Source organism: Falco peregrinus, chromosome 4 (genome assembly GCF_023634155.1).
Source record: "Falco peregrinus isolate bFalPer1 chromosome 4, bFalPer1.pri, whole genome shotgun sequence".
NCBI classification, from domain to species: Eukaryota; Metazoa; Chordata; class Aves; order Falconiformes; family Falconidae; genus Falco; species Falco peregrinus.
In genome coordinates, this window is record NC_073724.1 from 47,495,235 (window position 1) to 47,509,353 (window position 14,119).

A 14,119-nucleotide genomic window follows, 5' to 3' on the forward strand; every position below is an offset into this window, starting at 1 on the left:
ATGCCATGGGTGACCTCAGGTCTTCGGCCATCTCCTCAGCCCCTCTTCCTTCCGCTGATCGGATGCTAACTGCTGCTAAGATTTTTCCAGTTGAGCACGGGATTGCACTTTCGTCATTTGAGCAAGCCCCCTTCCTCCCTTTAAAGTTTTCCCATGCTTAATTTGACTGTAACTGTAGGAAATGACAAGTCATGTCACTTTTTTTCTTTCCAAGTGTTTCATACTACATCACGATACCTAGGCACGCAGCGTCTGAGCGGGAAAGCACAACGAACTCATGAAGAGTATTACCAATAGGAAGTGACATTTTTCCTGCCTTTGTTCAGTGAATTCCCTACGGACCACAGCTAAAGTATCGGAGACATTTATTTAAAGACAGGAAGGTTGCTTTTTCAGCTTAGATACATTTCTCATTTAATTTTCTGTGCAACAGAAACCAAATCAGACTAGTCTGAATAATTTTCAAGTGAAGATTGTAAGCTTCCAAAAAAATCCCGAGAATATAACCTTCTATCAAGTTCTGGCTCTATCAGAGAAATTAACACAGCACTTCACTTAGGAAGTTTTCTTAGTATGTGTCAACTTCAGGAGTCTTTTATGAAAACAGCCATTTTCAAGCTTGTGCTTCACAGATTTGCCAGCTAGCAGCAGAGTTACATCTTGGGCAGGTATCTTCTGATGGTTGAATGGTGACCTTTTCCTTAACAACAGGGCTGAAAGTCTTGAATGCAGACTGATTTTTGCCCTTATGTCCATTCCTCAGCAGCGCATTTCCTCCTAGGGCTAGCCTTACCTGGTGGCTACGTGCTTTCAAAAAGAAGGGGTATACTTGGAGAGGTATTGGGAAATCTCCCTACACCAAGGGTGCCTGACTTCAGGTGCTGCTGTGTTAGAATCAAGAAGAATGCTACAAAGGAGACTAATTCTCAAGCCAGGAAAATTTTCACTGAAATACCAGGCACTTCTTCGCAGATTGGTTTCCAGACCTCTCAGCCCAAAAGAGACCCTTCTTTCATGTCTCTCTTCTAAGTGCATCAACTGGACTCAAGCGAGCAGAACTTAACTCCCTTGTAATCAGGATTGCTGTTACCAGAGGAACAGGATTTATTAGGGAAAGGCTGGGTTAAGGCAACAGCAGAAAAGCTTCAAGCCCTGTGTTTAATTACGCTTCGTCCTGCTCATGCTATTAATAATACTTGTATTTCTCATCAATAGAGCATGTTCTTATGTAACTTATGAGCTGCAACTAACTGGTCACAAGTGTCATATCCTAATGCAGAAGGTATTTCTCCGTGTTATGCTGCTTAAATATTTTTCTCCTTTTTAAATATTCCTTAACCTGCTGATCCCAAATTACAGTGAAAAGTAAGCCATAACATAACTTAAAAACTATGAAGGTCTGTAGAAGTGTTTTTTCACAGAACAATTTCTAGACAGTCAAGGGTTTTAAACTCTCCTTTTATTGTATAGATTTCTTCTTACTTTACAAATAATTATATGCACTGATACAAATGTTCCTTCACAGAAGGTACATTTCTTTTTTTTTAAAAAAGGGCTAGGGTGTCATCCAAAATAAGCCGTTTATTGTTCATTAATATAAAATGTATTCATATTTCTAGGAGGTGTCATATCCAAACCACTGTTCATCCAAATTTCTTGTATGATCTGCTCCCTGCGCTCTATCCTTTCAGCCAGTTCCGCAGCTTCTGTTGAATTATAACCTGAGTAAGAAGGTCTGTAAAGTCCCACTATCTCATCCCTGATGTCCGAATCAGAGGAATCCTCCTCCTCCTCCTCCTCATTTTCACTGTTCTCGTACACTCCATCACTTTCTTGCACTAACTGATCCTTCTTTTTGTGCAATTTCTGGAAGTCACTTGAGCACGACACACGGATCACCAAAGCACACAGTGTGAAGATTAACCCCACACAAACGCTGGACACAAACAGGAGAGCAGCTCTTTCAAGGTGATCTGAAATCAGAAAGCCAGTACTTAAACACTTCACAAACTGCCAAAACCTAGGTACAAAAAAAGTCCACTTCCATTTTGAAGTGCCCTGCATTGTGGAGCCATAATGGTGGGGTGAGCTTCGGGAGACTGGGGGTGAGGAGAGGCTTTTTCTGTCACTCACCAAAACCACCTTGCACTTGCAGTCTGAACACTGCCATCTCTGCCTCTTCAAATTACAGTGCAAAAACCCCAGCCTCTTAATAACATCTCGTTATTAGCATCTTACTAGCATTCTCAACCAGATGCCAGAGGCATACCCCTGGGTTTTTATTTTCCAGCCACCCTGCCAAAACAGGCCTTACCCTTATGAAGAGGGGGCATGGGAAGAGCAACTCTGGGCTCCACAGAGCCATGGCAGCATCTCCGGGTCAGGCTGGGCAGGGAGCATTTTTCTTCCTTGACACAGTCCAAGATCACTTCTCAGTATAGCAACAAGTGAGACAGATGTGGAAACAGCCTTTCTCAATGGGCTGTAAAATCCAGCCCTGGCTGTTTGAGGTGCTGCTAGGAGGTCTCAAGGGTGGTGGGGTCAGGGGGTTTGGGGAGAGCTGCTGGGGGCAGCCAGGTACTGCTGGCAAGGACAGACTGTCTCGCTGTGCCAGCAGGCTGTGGCCACCCTTCGTGCTCCTTGCAAAGGCTGTGAGATGATGCTCAACAGCTGGGTGGTTCTTGGCATTTTCTAGAAAAGCAGCAATCTTAGCTCCAGAATTGCTTCTCAGCACCAGCATTTGCTCACTTCCAAAATTCATGACTTCTTCTGTGCTGTTAAGAGATCTGGTATCACAGATTAATTTGCCTGAACAAAGTCTGCCTTAGTGCTGCTAAGTCACAAGACTTGCCACGTCCCACACCAGAGATGGCTGGCTTTGGGCTGCTTGTTTGTTTTGCTGCTCCTCGATGATCCTTGTATGTATGCAAACCAACATTTCCAAAAACGGATGTCTCTAGTGCTGCTCCTAGATCAGGACCAGGTTTTCAAAAACACTGAACAACCAACAGTCCCCATTGAAAATATTCATTAACAAATATCTTAGCTGCAGTCACTAAACGAGTTTGGATCCTTCAAGATGGAAAATATTCTATAAATAGCAATTATGCTGCGATTGCCCCATCCACAGGACTGCAATTTTGTTGTAATAATATCGTTACTATAAACAGGGGATTACCAGTTGTGACCTTCTGAGGTGATCTTCCCTTTTCCCAAAATGCCATGATCTAATGAACCAAACAATCTCAGCCCATTTTCCTACCTCTAATGTATGCAAATGTAGCCAAGGAGTTGCTAACAATAATTCCATCTTTCTTTGGAAGTCTTGATTCCTTTGGATCAAGGTCGACACCTGTGACACGAGAAGGTAAAGCAAATTCAATCATATCATAGATGATGAAGCTACTAAACTGATATTTACCCAATAACTTTTAAACTAACAAGGCCACCTGAAACAGAGGCAGGCCAGCACTGTGTCATAGGAGCCTTGCAGAACATTAGCCCAAAAGACGGTTGACATATAAAATAAATATTGAAATAAAGTATAAATAACGAAGTATTGAAAATACGGAATATCTAGAAAATGGAAAATTAATTTAAAATAATCTATTCTTTTAATCAATGAAACCCATTGTCTACTCCCATTGAGGTTTCTGAAACAGTTTTACTTCATTAAACTTCACAGCTCTCAAAAGGACTCCCCAGCCCAGTCACTGCAGTACACTCCCGTTATTGATCACAGCAAATATGCACTAGCCACATCATTAATTTTGTTGCCTTTAAGAAGAGCACGTGTTGGTGTAACTCCTGACAGTTAGACTCCGCCCTGAAACAACCGCAATTTCACTTTTACTTTTCCGACAGTTCAAAGTTAATAGACAACATGCTGGTTACGGGTAGGTCCGGGCAGGCCACTTGTTTCGTAGCGTTGCTGTGACAGCAGGACAGTGCTTGCACCAGTCCTGTCCTGCTCCCAGCCCATCACGCTGCCCTCTGGGGGGAAGGGCAGCTGTTTCAGCACGGTTTCCGTTACCTCATCCCACCTCCCTCAGACCGAGCTCTGCAGTGGGAAAACGTCCTATTTCAATCAAAAGACAGCAGCAAACTGTATGGTTTTTGATGGCACATACCATCACTCTGTTTGACGGAAGACTTGCTATCAGTGACCACGGGGTTGACAGCCGTGAGGATAAATTTAGGAACTGAAAAGATGAAAGAAAATATACTGTTAGTTTTAGGAACCAGACCCTCAGTTAGTTACCAATCCCACTGCTAACTCTGAGTTTATTAACTGGGTTTCTGACGGTGGCATCAAAGGGATCGGAGGGGGTGGCTGTGTCCAGAGCCAGCGTGGGCAGGCGCCAGCCCTGCCAGAGTGCAAGCCCAGCCCCGACACTGCAGCCAGCCTGAGCCTCCTCGGCGGCCCAGAGATGCTCCATCGCGCCCAAAGGCCGGGAACGACTGCAGAGGTGGTGCATGGTGCTTATCCTCGCTGTACCAGCCCCGGCCGGGGCTGCGGCCGCTGCCTGCTGTGTCGCCTTGACTTTTAGGAACTGAGTTATACTCTAACCCTGACGGCTGGCAAATGCCTCAGGAGAGGCTGTGCCCGGTTATATGCCCTCCTCCTGCCACCACCACCCACAGACCTGGCGCACTGCGAAGCACAGCACCAGGATGCTGTGGCATAGGACAGTGGCAAAGAGCACGCTGCTCACAGGGTAGCACTGGGAGGGAGGAAAAGGAGGTGGGAAAGGAAAGAAAGTAACTGGGAAGAAGACCGAAAGCGATTTGTTTATTCCTATTCAACACCACTTATTCTGAGTCTCTGTAGCAACTTGAAGGACTACATATCTACGTTTTTCATTAAAGTTTATTAGTGTCCAGAGGAGAGCAACCAAGATGGTGAAAGGTCTCAAGGTCAAGACTTACGAGGAGTGACTGAGGTCATCCGGTTTGTTCAACTTGGAAAAGAAAAGGCTGAGGGGTGACCTCATCACAGCCTCCAACTTCCTCAAGGAGGGCAGCAGAAGGGAAGGTGCTGATCTCCTCTCTCTGGTGACCAACAACAGGACGCGAGGAAATGCAATGAAGCTGCATCAGGGGAAGTTCAGCTTGGACCTTAGGGAAAGGTTCTCCACTGAGAGGGTGGTCGGTCACTGGAATGGGCTCCCCAGGGAAGTAGTCATGGCATGAAGCTTGTCAAGAGTTCAAGGAGCATCTGGACAATGCTCTTAGTCACATGGTGTAATTTTAAGTAGTCCTGCAAAGAGCAGGGAGTTGACTCAAGATCCTTATGGATTTTTTCCAATTTGAGATATTCTATGATTCTGTGAAGGTGGGGTGAGCAGGGAAGGGAGATAAGGGCAACTGTGGCAGGAAGAGCAAGCCTGAGGGATGGGACACACAGGCAGAGACCCAGTGATTTTCACCTAAAGAACAGTGAAACACCAAAGGAGACAGGCAATACTGCAATTTCTTGCTAGGGACTAGTAAGGGCAGCTCTGGACCTGTGACTGGAGTCACACACCAGCCTGTACGGAGCTCCAGGAACATCAATGCAGCTGCAAACAGTATGGGGACCTGCCCCTTGTTTTCCGACCCCTTGTTTTCCACCCCACAAGGGGTGTGCCAAGCAGTGGGTAGGAGACAATATTGGCCTATACATACAGGATTAACTGGGCTACAGTCAGATGCTAAACTGCATCTAGATACTGGGTTTGGATGAGTGTAATTCACTGTAAGTCTCAGAGAAACATTTAAAGTCTTGCGTGATATCCTCTGCAAAGCCTCTGAGATAAATGGTCACCAAGAAGGAAGGTGCACAGACTAGGAAGAGATGCACTGGGTGGGAGTGGGTTGCATCCTTCACATTTCATTAATTTTTTTCCCTTGATAAATTTTCCCACCCTTCTTAAAATAATTAAAAGAGCTAAAAGCAGATGCATCATGCAGACATTGAGAGTTCACATATTCTGTGTTAGATGAATGAGCCCTTCAGATACCCAGATCTTGGCACCTGTTCCCTGTACTATGTGAAGGCAGATTGACTGATTTTCAGACTGATGTGAAGCAGGGAAAAAAAGGAAGAAATTTCAAGTATGAAGCTCACCTCTATCCCACACAGAAACATATGCCAATAAATAGTGCTCAGGAAAGTTAAACGGAACAGAGGAGAATGAGGTTTGCAGCTTAGCATAGTTTTCATCTGAAAAATAATTAATAATAACACTTCTTTCTGAGCAGAACTTTTCTTTATGTGTGGGCTCAAAGTCATAGCTGTTTCCTTTCCTGATGAAGGAATTTTTTGGGGACTTTTAACTTCTGTTTGCAATAGAAGGCCAAGAGAGATAGGGGACAATGAGCTCATTTCTATTTTGGCTTGCACCTCATTGTAATTCTTAACAGTTTGCCAGCAGCAAAATATTTTTGCTGGTGCATGAGGCAGACAGTGAGCAGGTTGGTTTGTTCTCAGGCTGCACTCTGAATTTGCAGGCCTGGCTGGTATGAACAATGTGCATGTGTTATGAACAACATCCTGGGAGGACGCACTGTCCCTGGCACCTTTGCATGACCTGAAGCTCCTGTCACATGGCCTGGTGCCCAGGTCAGGGTTCCTTCACTTGTGCCGATGTTGCTCCTGCTCCCCTCTCAGGGGGCACTTCCCAGAGCTTTGCTTGCTACAGGACTGAATCCTTTCCCCATGGCTTCCCATAGGGTTTGAACAGCTGTTTAATATGCTATTCAAATACCTGTTGTAGGAGGATGCTTAATTCAAAATGTCATGGACAAAAAAAAAGCTCCTCACTGCTTGCATCATTAGTTTTCATTATGACTCCATTTCAAACACAAGGACTTTAGCCAGGATAGCCTGCATCAGGTCGATGAACAGCATAACTGGAACTAGCATGAGCATTTTTTATCAAGATAGTCACATCTATACCACAACTTGTGCCAGCACTGCTTTGTCAAGTAGGGTGGGAGTCAGTCACCTACCACAAGTTGCCCAAGGCAGCCCACAGACAGCCTCTGAATGGCATCCAGGGAGTGCAGATACAATGAAGGGGATCAGGAGCTGTGTTTCCTGAGAGAGGTTCCTGAAGTCCAGCCTCCGTGACAGCCAGGAGGTGTCACCTTGTGCAGACACGAGATGATGCGGAGCAGGTAATTGGGGGCACTGAGACCACAAGAAACCAGCACCCCCAGGCTCCTGCTTAAGTTTTTTACTAGCAGGAATTAACTGCAAAAATAAAAATGCAGCCAGACACACTAGCCCTAAATGGTTGCTGACCACTGAGGTGGGGACTATGATTTTTTTCACATTCCTGACCATGATGCAAATACTTTCAAGTATGGCACAGTCCTCAGAGAAAGTGGTCTGCTCTGTCGTGCTCCTGTCATTTCAGGGGGAGGTCTGTTTACCTATCTTGGGAAGCATCAGGTTAGCAGGGATCTTCTAGTGAGGGGAAAGAATGTAAAATATTGTTTTGGAATATGCTCAAATTCTTCCCATGTTCACTAGATGATTGTAAAACAATTGGACCTGCAAATCATTGGCTAATGCTTCAGATTGCACAGCTTGGTGGGATCTGGCAGAAGAAAACAGTCTTCAAAATGTGCCAGCAGCACACAAGAACACTATTTATTACCCACGTGTTTTTGCAAAATGACTTCAGTAAGTAATACAATGCAAAACCTCACTGTAAACAAACTTATGCTGGTTTTCTAGTACATAGATGTGCAATAAAGTACAATCTGTTGTAATTATCCTTACTCTAATTAAAGAGAATTCCATTAACTCATTCATGAAGTTACTACAGCATGAAGGCAACTCCACAATAATATAACATAGTGCAAAGGCAGAGCTCCAGCTCTCTTCAACAACATAAAGCTGAATTACTGCAATGCCTCCCACCTGACAACTAACTCACGGGAACACTGGAAAAGAAAATCTCTCATGCCAGCAAGGAAGCAGCCGGGGCTCATTTTCCTCTGATCTTCAGGTACATGGTGATCTGGTAATCAATCCTACACTGCTGTTCGCAAAAGCACGTCTCAGATAACCTGTGTCCTTTGACCACTACTCACTAGAGATGCAGCGAAAGGACTCTGTGGTATGTCCCCATGGAGCTACTGCTGTGACTCCCTGCAGAGCAGAAAGAGCCAGAAAGGAGCAGGGCTGGCAGCTTTCCAAGCAGTGCACAGTAAGCAGAGCGGTAACTTGGTGAAAAAGCTTTTACGCATCCTCTGGTTGAAGCAGAGACGTGTGAGAGACGATCACCCCTGACCCTCATACTTCCACCCCACAGCTAGTCAGCAGCAGCAAGCAGAGCATGAGGAAATCTGTTCAAGGCTTAAGAAATGCACAGCCATTCCTAAAAATGTGCAATACCACAATAAGGCACTACGCTGAAGTCCTGCAACCACTTTTCTCTCACCTTCATTGATATTCCACTTTACTGCCCCGTGACCTTTGCTTTTGAGAAAAAGAATTGTAGGGAATTCTGCTTTCCCCTGATGTAAATGTATTAGTCTATGGTAAAGAATATGGAAAACTCTTCCCTCTTGTCTGAGGAACGGGCTGAAGTAGGCTTCAGTCCTGCAAAGGATGTATAACCACAGACCTTTACTTTTAGTGAGACTTTGCCCATGAGGAAGGAAATCCTTCTGTAAGGCCAAAGGCTGTAGGTATGCTCATGTGAATCAGATTTCAGGACTGGGCTTGTACACAGTGCTTCAATTATGCTGGACTGCTTTACCTGCACTGATGGCAGGCAATGCCAGGTTATTTTTCCTAGCTCTGCTGCAGGTGAATTCTGTAGAACAGATTCCTATTATGACAGTATTTCTCAAAATACTAAACCACATACTTGAAATTGTATTGTCAATTGCATTTTATAGAAAAAAACCAACCTTAATGCCTGAGTTAACATTAGGTGCAGCTCTGCCCATGGGATTGTTCACATATTCTGGTTGTTCTTGTATTCCTATGTTAAAAGGACGGGGAGATTTAGGAAGCCTCTGTGTTCATGCACGTGTGTATCTCCCCATGTGTGCACCATTTGGCATTGTTTTTCTGTACAAGCAGAATGAGGTCTTTAAAGCGATCGTGCATTTGGTCTTACCACATGCATAGCTGACGTTAAGGTATTTTGTCACTCCAGGTAGGCACGGACTTCCAAAATCCTGGCTAGTGACAATGATCTTGCATCTCTGTTTCCCATAACACCTTTTTGATAAAACTTCTAGCGCCGTGTAAGACAAACAGTCTGAAAGAAAAATACAATAAATAAACACCGGTGTTATCAGAAATGATAGCTGCTATATGCATGACTAGAGATACAAATTTGCTATTGATTTCAATTATATTTGCCTAAGCAGGATTTCAGAATTAAATATCGAGACTTGTCAATGTAAGGAAGTCAGCTGCAATGAAAATATGAACTTGCAGCAAGCTACCTCGTGCTCTTTCAGGTGCATACTAAGGTTGCAGTTAAAATTCATGTCAAGCTCTGAACAGGTGCCCAGTATAAGACCTCTATGTTCCCTTCAGGATCACTTGGAAAAAAAAAAAGCACGTCCAAATAGCTGTCCATTTATTCCATCTCAAGATGAGTGTGCAAATGAAGGGAGATTCAGTGCTGTTTGCAGGTCCCTGGGCTATCGAGATGGATGATTTGACTGGATGCCTAATTTCAGTTCAAGCCAGGTGAGAGCAATTTGTGTGTGATGCAATAGCTAGGGCTACAGTGAAGTCTGGTGTAGCTTTTGATTTCTTATGCCTGTCACTGGTAGGAGCCATTCTGCCGTGGCAAAGAGGTCAAAATGGGCTCAATATTTAATCAGGAAAACATCTGGCTGCTTCTTCCCATACCAAATTTCAGGCTGCTCTAGTAAGGCCGCCACTGCAAGTCAAGTTTGCATGCTTAAAGCAACCTCAACAGCATCTACGCTGCACTGTCCTTCACGCCCTAATTACATGAAGCAACCCACATCATTTTCAGAGCAGCCTAACCCACCCCCGACTTTATGCAGGTGAAGAGAGTCCACATTGCTGAACCTCTCTCTCCCTGTGGACTGAGCAGAACAAGAAGAATGCACCACGTGTGAAAACTTGCCTTGCTAATATCTACACTTTGATTTGGGATTTCTTTGTTCAAGACGTAGGCCTTCTACCACACTTACTAAAACAATAATTGATTAGCATGATTTTACTCTGAAGCTGAAATTACTTGAGTGGGAAAGTGTACGTGTCAAACTTTCAAAGATCTGCTTTAAAAAAAGGAAGAATAGATGTGATTAAATTTCCAGTATCCACATGTGCTAAACTCCAAACCACAACGCAAAAGCACCCTTTAGTTTTGGTTTCTAAACAGAAACTATGCAGAAATGACAAGTCTGGAGTAATACTTTTCTAAAGCTGTCTGCTTCCAGTCAGCGTTACCTCATGCATTTTAGGACCTTCTGTGTATGATTGGTATTTCTTACTCTAGTCTCCCAAGGCAGGGACACTCCAGAGCTCTAAAAACATACCTCTCTAGGCATTAAAACAGTCCTCCTTCCTGTAATAAAGACATCTGGTCACCTTCCAACTGCTGAGGCTCATTTGTGCCCCTTAAGCGGAAGGAGAAACAGTGCTTGCGAAGACTCCAAAGGTTCCCCAAATCGGTCTTGTTTGAAAAGAAAGAGGAGGCTTGAGACTGGAGTTCTTGACAAGGAAGACTGCCATTTAGTATATGAAAATGGAGCAGATCTGTGATTTTTAGAGTTAAACCCCTGACAGAAGCACTACATAAGTCATATACTTGAGTGAAGCTCATCGGGAGGTATTGGGCTGACCTGTTTGCCAAAGGGCTTGCAGGTTACCTTTGGACATGGATTTTTGGGAGAGCAACTCTTCCTCTGTGTTTTCAGAGACCTAAAGTCCTCATGCCTGTGTGTCTTGGGAGACTGCTGGGCAGGCAGAGAAGGCTGACCTAAAACATTGGGTAGTTCTGATTAAGTAATTCAGATGTTTCCCTCCCTGGTGATTTCAGATGAGTAAAGATATATTTGGGTGGACATTTTAGTCAGCCAAGTAGCTTATTTTGGCAAGTACAAAAAACCCTGAAGAATCATCAGGACGAATTACCAGATGATTCATAAATGAATGGACTGGGAGCACAACAACGATATAGCAACTGAATTATGTTTCTACAAAATTTCAGCTGTTGTGCTGATGTTTTCTACAAATTCAGTGATATGGTGAGTACATGTTTCATTTTGCCTTTGGTAAATGTTTGTTCATGTTTCTGTAGAAGTTAATAGTTCTTTATCATCTATATTCATGTTGGATTTGGCTCCTCTACCTGAGGAATCAGTCGTCATATGCCTACAGGCTCTTGGCACGCGAGTTTTTGGAGAACTTCCCAAAGCTTGCCTGGTGTCACAGGTGAGTAAATGCAAACCAAGGCTGGCTTGCTTCTGCAGGACACCACAGATGTTAACTGGAAAGGCCTATAACAAAACCCCCCTATTTAACAGCTTCCTGTGGTCTAACAACATTTTGGCTTTTAGTGATTCAGTCAAAAAATGTTCAGTTTTTTTCTCTCTGGATTATATGTGTCCTTGCTATCTCCCCACTAGCTCTTCCAGCAGCTACAATGCCAGCTGAGCAATGATTTCAGCTTGGAAGAATTCTCTGTATTTTGTACCGAAGGTCACTTTTTCAATGTCTGCAACTTCATCTGTACAATCTCCCACAAGCAGACATTACAGAAGTGTGTCTACACTGAAGTCAGAGGAATCTGTGTGTGCTCAGGGGATGCTGAAGCTAGTTTCATCCAGACTTGCTTGGGGTCTAACAGCAATCCAGCTACAGCAACGCAGAGCTGGCGCTAGGAATAACTTATCCTCCTTCTGGTCCTTATGGTACCTTATTGCAGTACCTGAACGAGGAGAGGATTCAGTCAGTGCCGCGTTTTGAGTAAATGAGTGAATGGTCCCACTGAACGGTCCCAAAGAAATCACCGATCAGGAGATGAACATAAATATGCAATATGCCTTCTTTCTGATTGTCTAAGTAATGTCTGAGCTACACACATGTTCCTGGGGCTTGCTAAATTGGTACCATACGTTTAACATCAACTGCCTTTTGAAAGGCACGTTCCCAGCATGCTAGAAGGCTGGTGGCATCCAGCAGAAAAGGCAGCAATGTGTGACTGGGAAAACACTCATTCTTCATGCCTTTCTCCCAAAGTTGCCTGTTACACACCAAGACTCTCGGTGGATCTTTTGAAACAGACACTTACATGGATGGCATGGAGATACGGGTGTCAAGAAGAGGTTCTTAATGCAGTAATAAACTATCAAATCTGACTGCAACTATTTAACAGTTAGGAGTAGAGAGCCTTGTTTCTGGAGGAAAGGCTTTCAGCTGCCTGATTAGCTTTGTTTAGGAAAGTTTTGGCATGCAAATGATATGCCATAAATCATGCAGGCTTTAATGAGAAGCAATTTGTCTTCTGGTTTCTTAAAGCTTCTCTCAATTCAGACAAGAGGAGCTTTCCCTCCCTTTCTTTCCACCCTGCCACCCAAGACCTGCAGGTGATGGAGCAGCCAGAGCCGTCCTGAGCATCTTGTGCCAAGCTCTGGCAATAGCATCCTGTCACATCCTCTCCAAACGTTACTAATTGCCGTCTTCTCCCACATCACTATGCACAGGGTGAGCCTCAAGAATGTGGTGGGTAAGGGGATGTGTCTCAAATGTAGATCCGCATGACATGAAAAGTAACATGCTGGTGAAGGACCAGGGCACCCAAAAAAGAAACCCCTTCACAATTTGTCACTCCAATACCGGAGCCCAGTTGCTTCTTGCTTTCATCCCAAGCTGCTGGCTTACACTGCTTTACGCTTTCTGGGCTGTGCCTCTCTGCAAAAGAATAAGGAGCTTGCTTTTAAAATCAACTGAAAGCAAAGATTTCACACTACCAAATCGGGATGGCTTGTGCTTTGTGGAGCCCATATTATCAGCTCTGGGGATAAGAACTGACAAGGGGAAACTATGGCATTCTGAGCAAGCTAAGGCTGCAGATTCCTAAACAAAGTTACCATAATAGCATGGTAATTTATGCAAGAGCATGGCACACAGGGTCCTGCCTATGCATCAGAAAAGGGTCATTTGAACCGCTGATTCTAGCAAAAACACACAATATGATCAGCAGGACTTACTGAAAGTGTTGCTGATACCTTTATATTCCGGGTCCAAGTATTGTCAGTAAACAAGGCAGTATGATACACTAAAAATACTGCTAGCACAAGCCATTCCTTGGAAGTGAAGACAGCACCCGGGCTTTCTGAAAAGCTGCACCCTCTCTCTCCCTCTGCAGTGCTTGTTGCGATGCCCTTGTAAGCCTGCATGAGATTAGCCCATTGCTTGGTTTTATTTACTAGCGTCTCTTGAGTTCAGAATTCAGTTTGTATGTATTTTGGACAAAAAAAACCCAAACGAAACCAAACCAACCTGGTCTTTCTCTCCTTCTTGCACATGCATATGCACAGAGCAGGGGATTCATCTGCCAGCACAAATACAGAGGGCAAGAGACAAGTGGAACCCCATGCTGGCTGGCAGCAGCAGGAACCAGATTCCCTCTGCTTGAATGCTCATTGCTTTGTTTTGCACCATTTGGGTACACATGTACCTGCATGTACACAAGCAGGACAGGAGTTCTTAGGCTTATTTTTTAGACTTGAGTGCCAACGGTACTTTTCCAAACAGTTCAAAAATCTAAGCTAGAAAAAATTATACACCAGAACCCCCTGTATTCCTAGGTAAGAAAACATTAATGGATGAAGTGATGTGTGTCTGAGTATGGTTGAAGCAAACTTCAAACATCTGCTCAGCCAAATGTGACTTTGCCTGTTCATCTCAGCAGAAAGTTAACTGGACTCTAAAAACGGTGGCTGCTCGCTTCTTCCCTTCAAACATTTGCTTCTCATCCTGCCACTGCTTTAAACACGTTCTCTTTCTAGGGAGCTTTGTCTTGACAAGATTTGTTGGGGCAGAGGTTGCAATAGCTCTTACTGGCACTTTTTGGGGCCCAAAACACCTGCTAAGCTTCGCAGTTTTCTCAGGCTGACATGG

At 44.2% G+C, this 14,119-nt stretch overlaps 1 protein-coding gene across 4 annotated transcripts in view; it reads right to left on the reverse strand.

The window, feature by feature from the left end:
- Nucleotides 1-1,440: 1,440 nt before the first annotated feature.
- EVA1C (eva-1 homolog C) overlaps nucleotides 1,441-14,119 on the reverse strand; it is a 40,599-nt gene continuing 27,920 nt past the window's right edge. For all 4 annotated transcript variants that reach the window (XM_055802472.1, XM_055802469.1, XM_055802471.1 and 1 more), the window contains 4 exons: nucleotides 9,123-9,266; nucleotides 4,131-4,202; nucleotides 3,263-3,352; nucleotides 1,441-1,973 (listed from right to left, as the gene is read on the reverse strand). In XM_055802472.1, coding sequence (XP_055658447.1) covers nucleotides 1,582-1,973; nucleotides 3,263-3,352; nucleotides 4,131-4,202; nucleotides 9,123-9,266 — 698 coding nt within the window. In that variant the 3' untranslated portion in view covers nucleotides 1,441-1,581. The remainder of the gene's footprint in view (nucleotides 1,974-3,262; nucleotides 3,353-4,130; nucleotides 4,203-9,122; nucleotides 9,267-14,119) is intronic.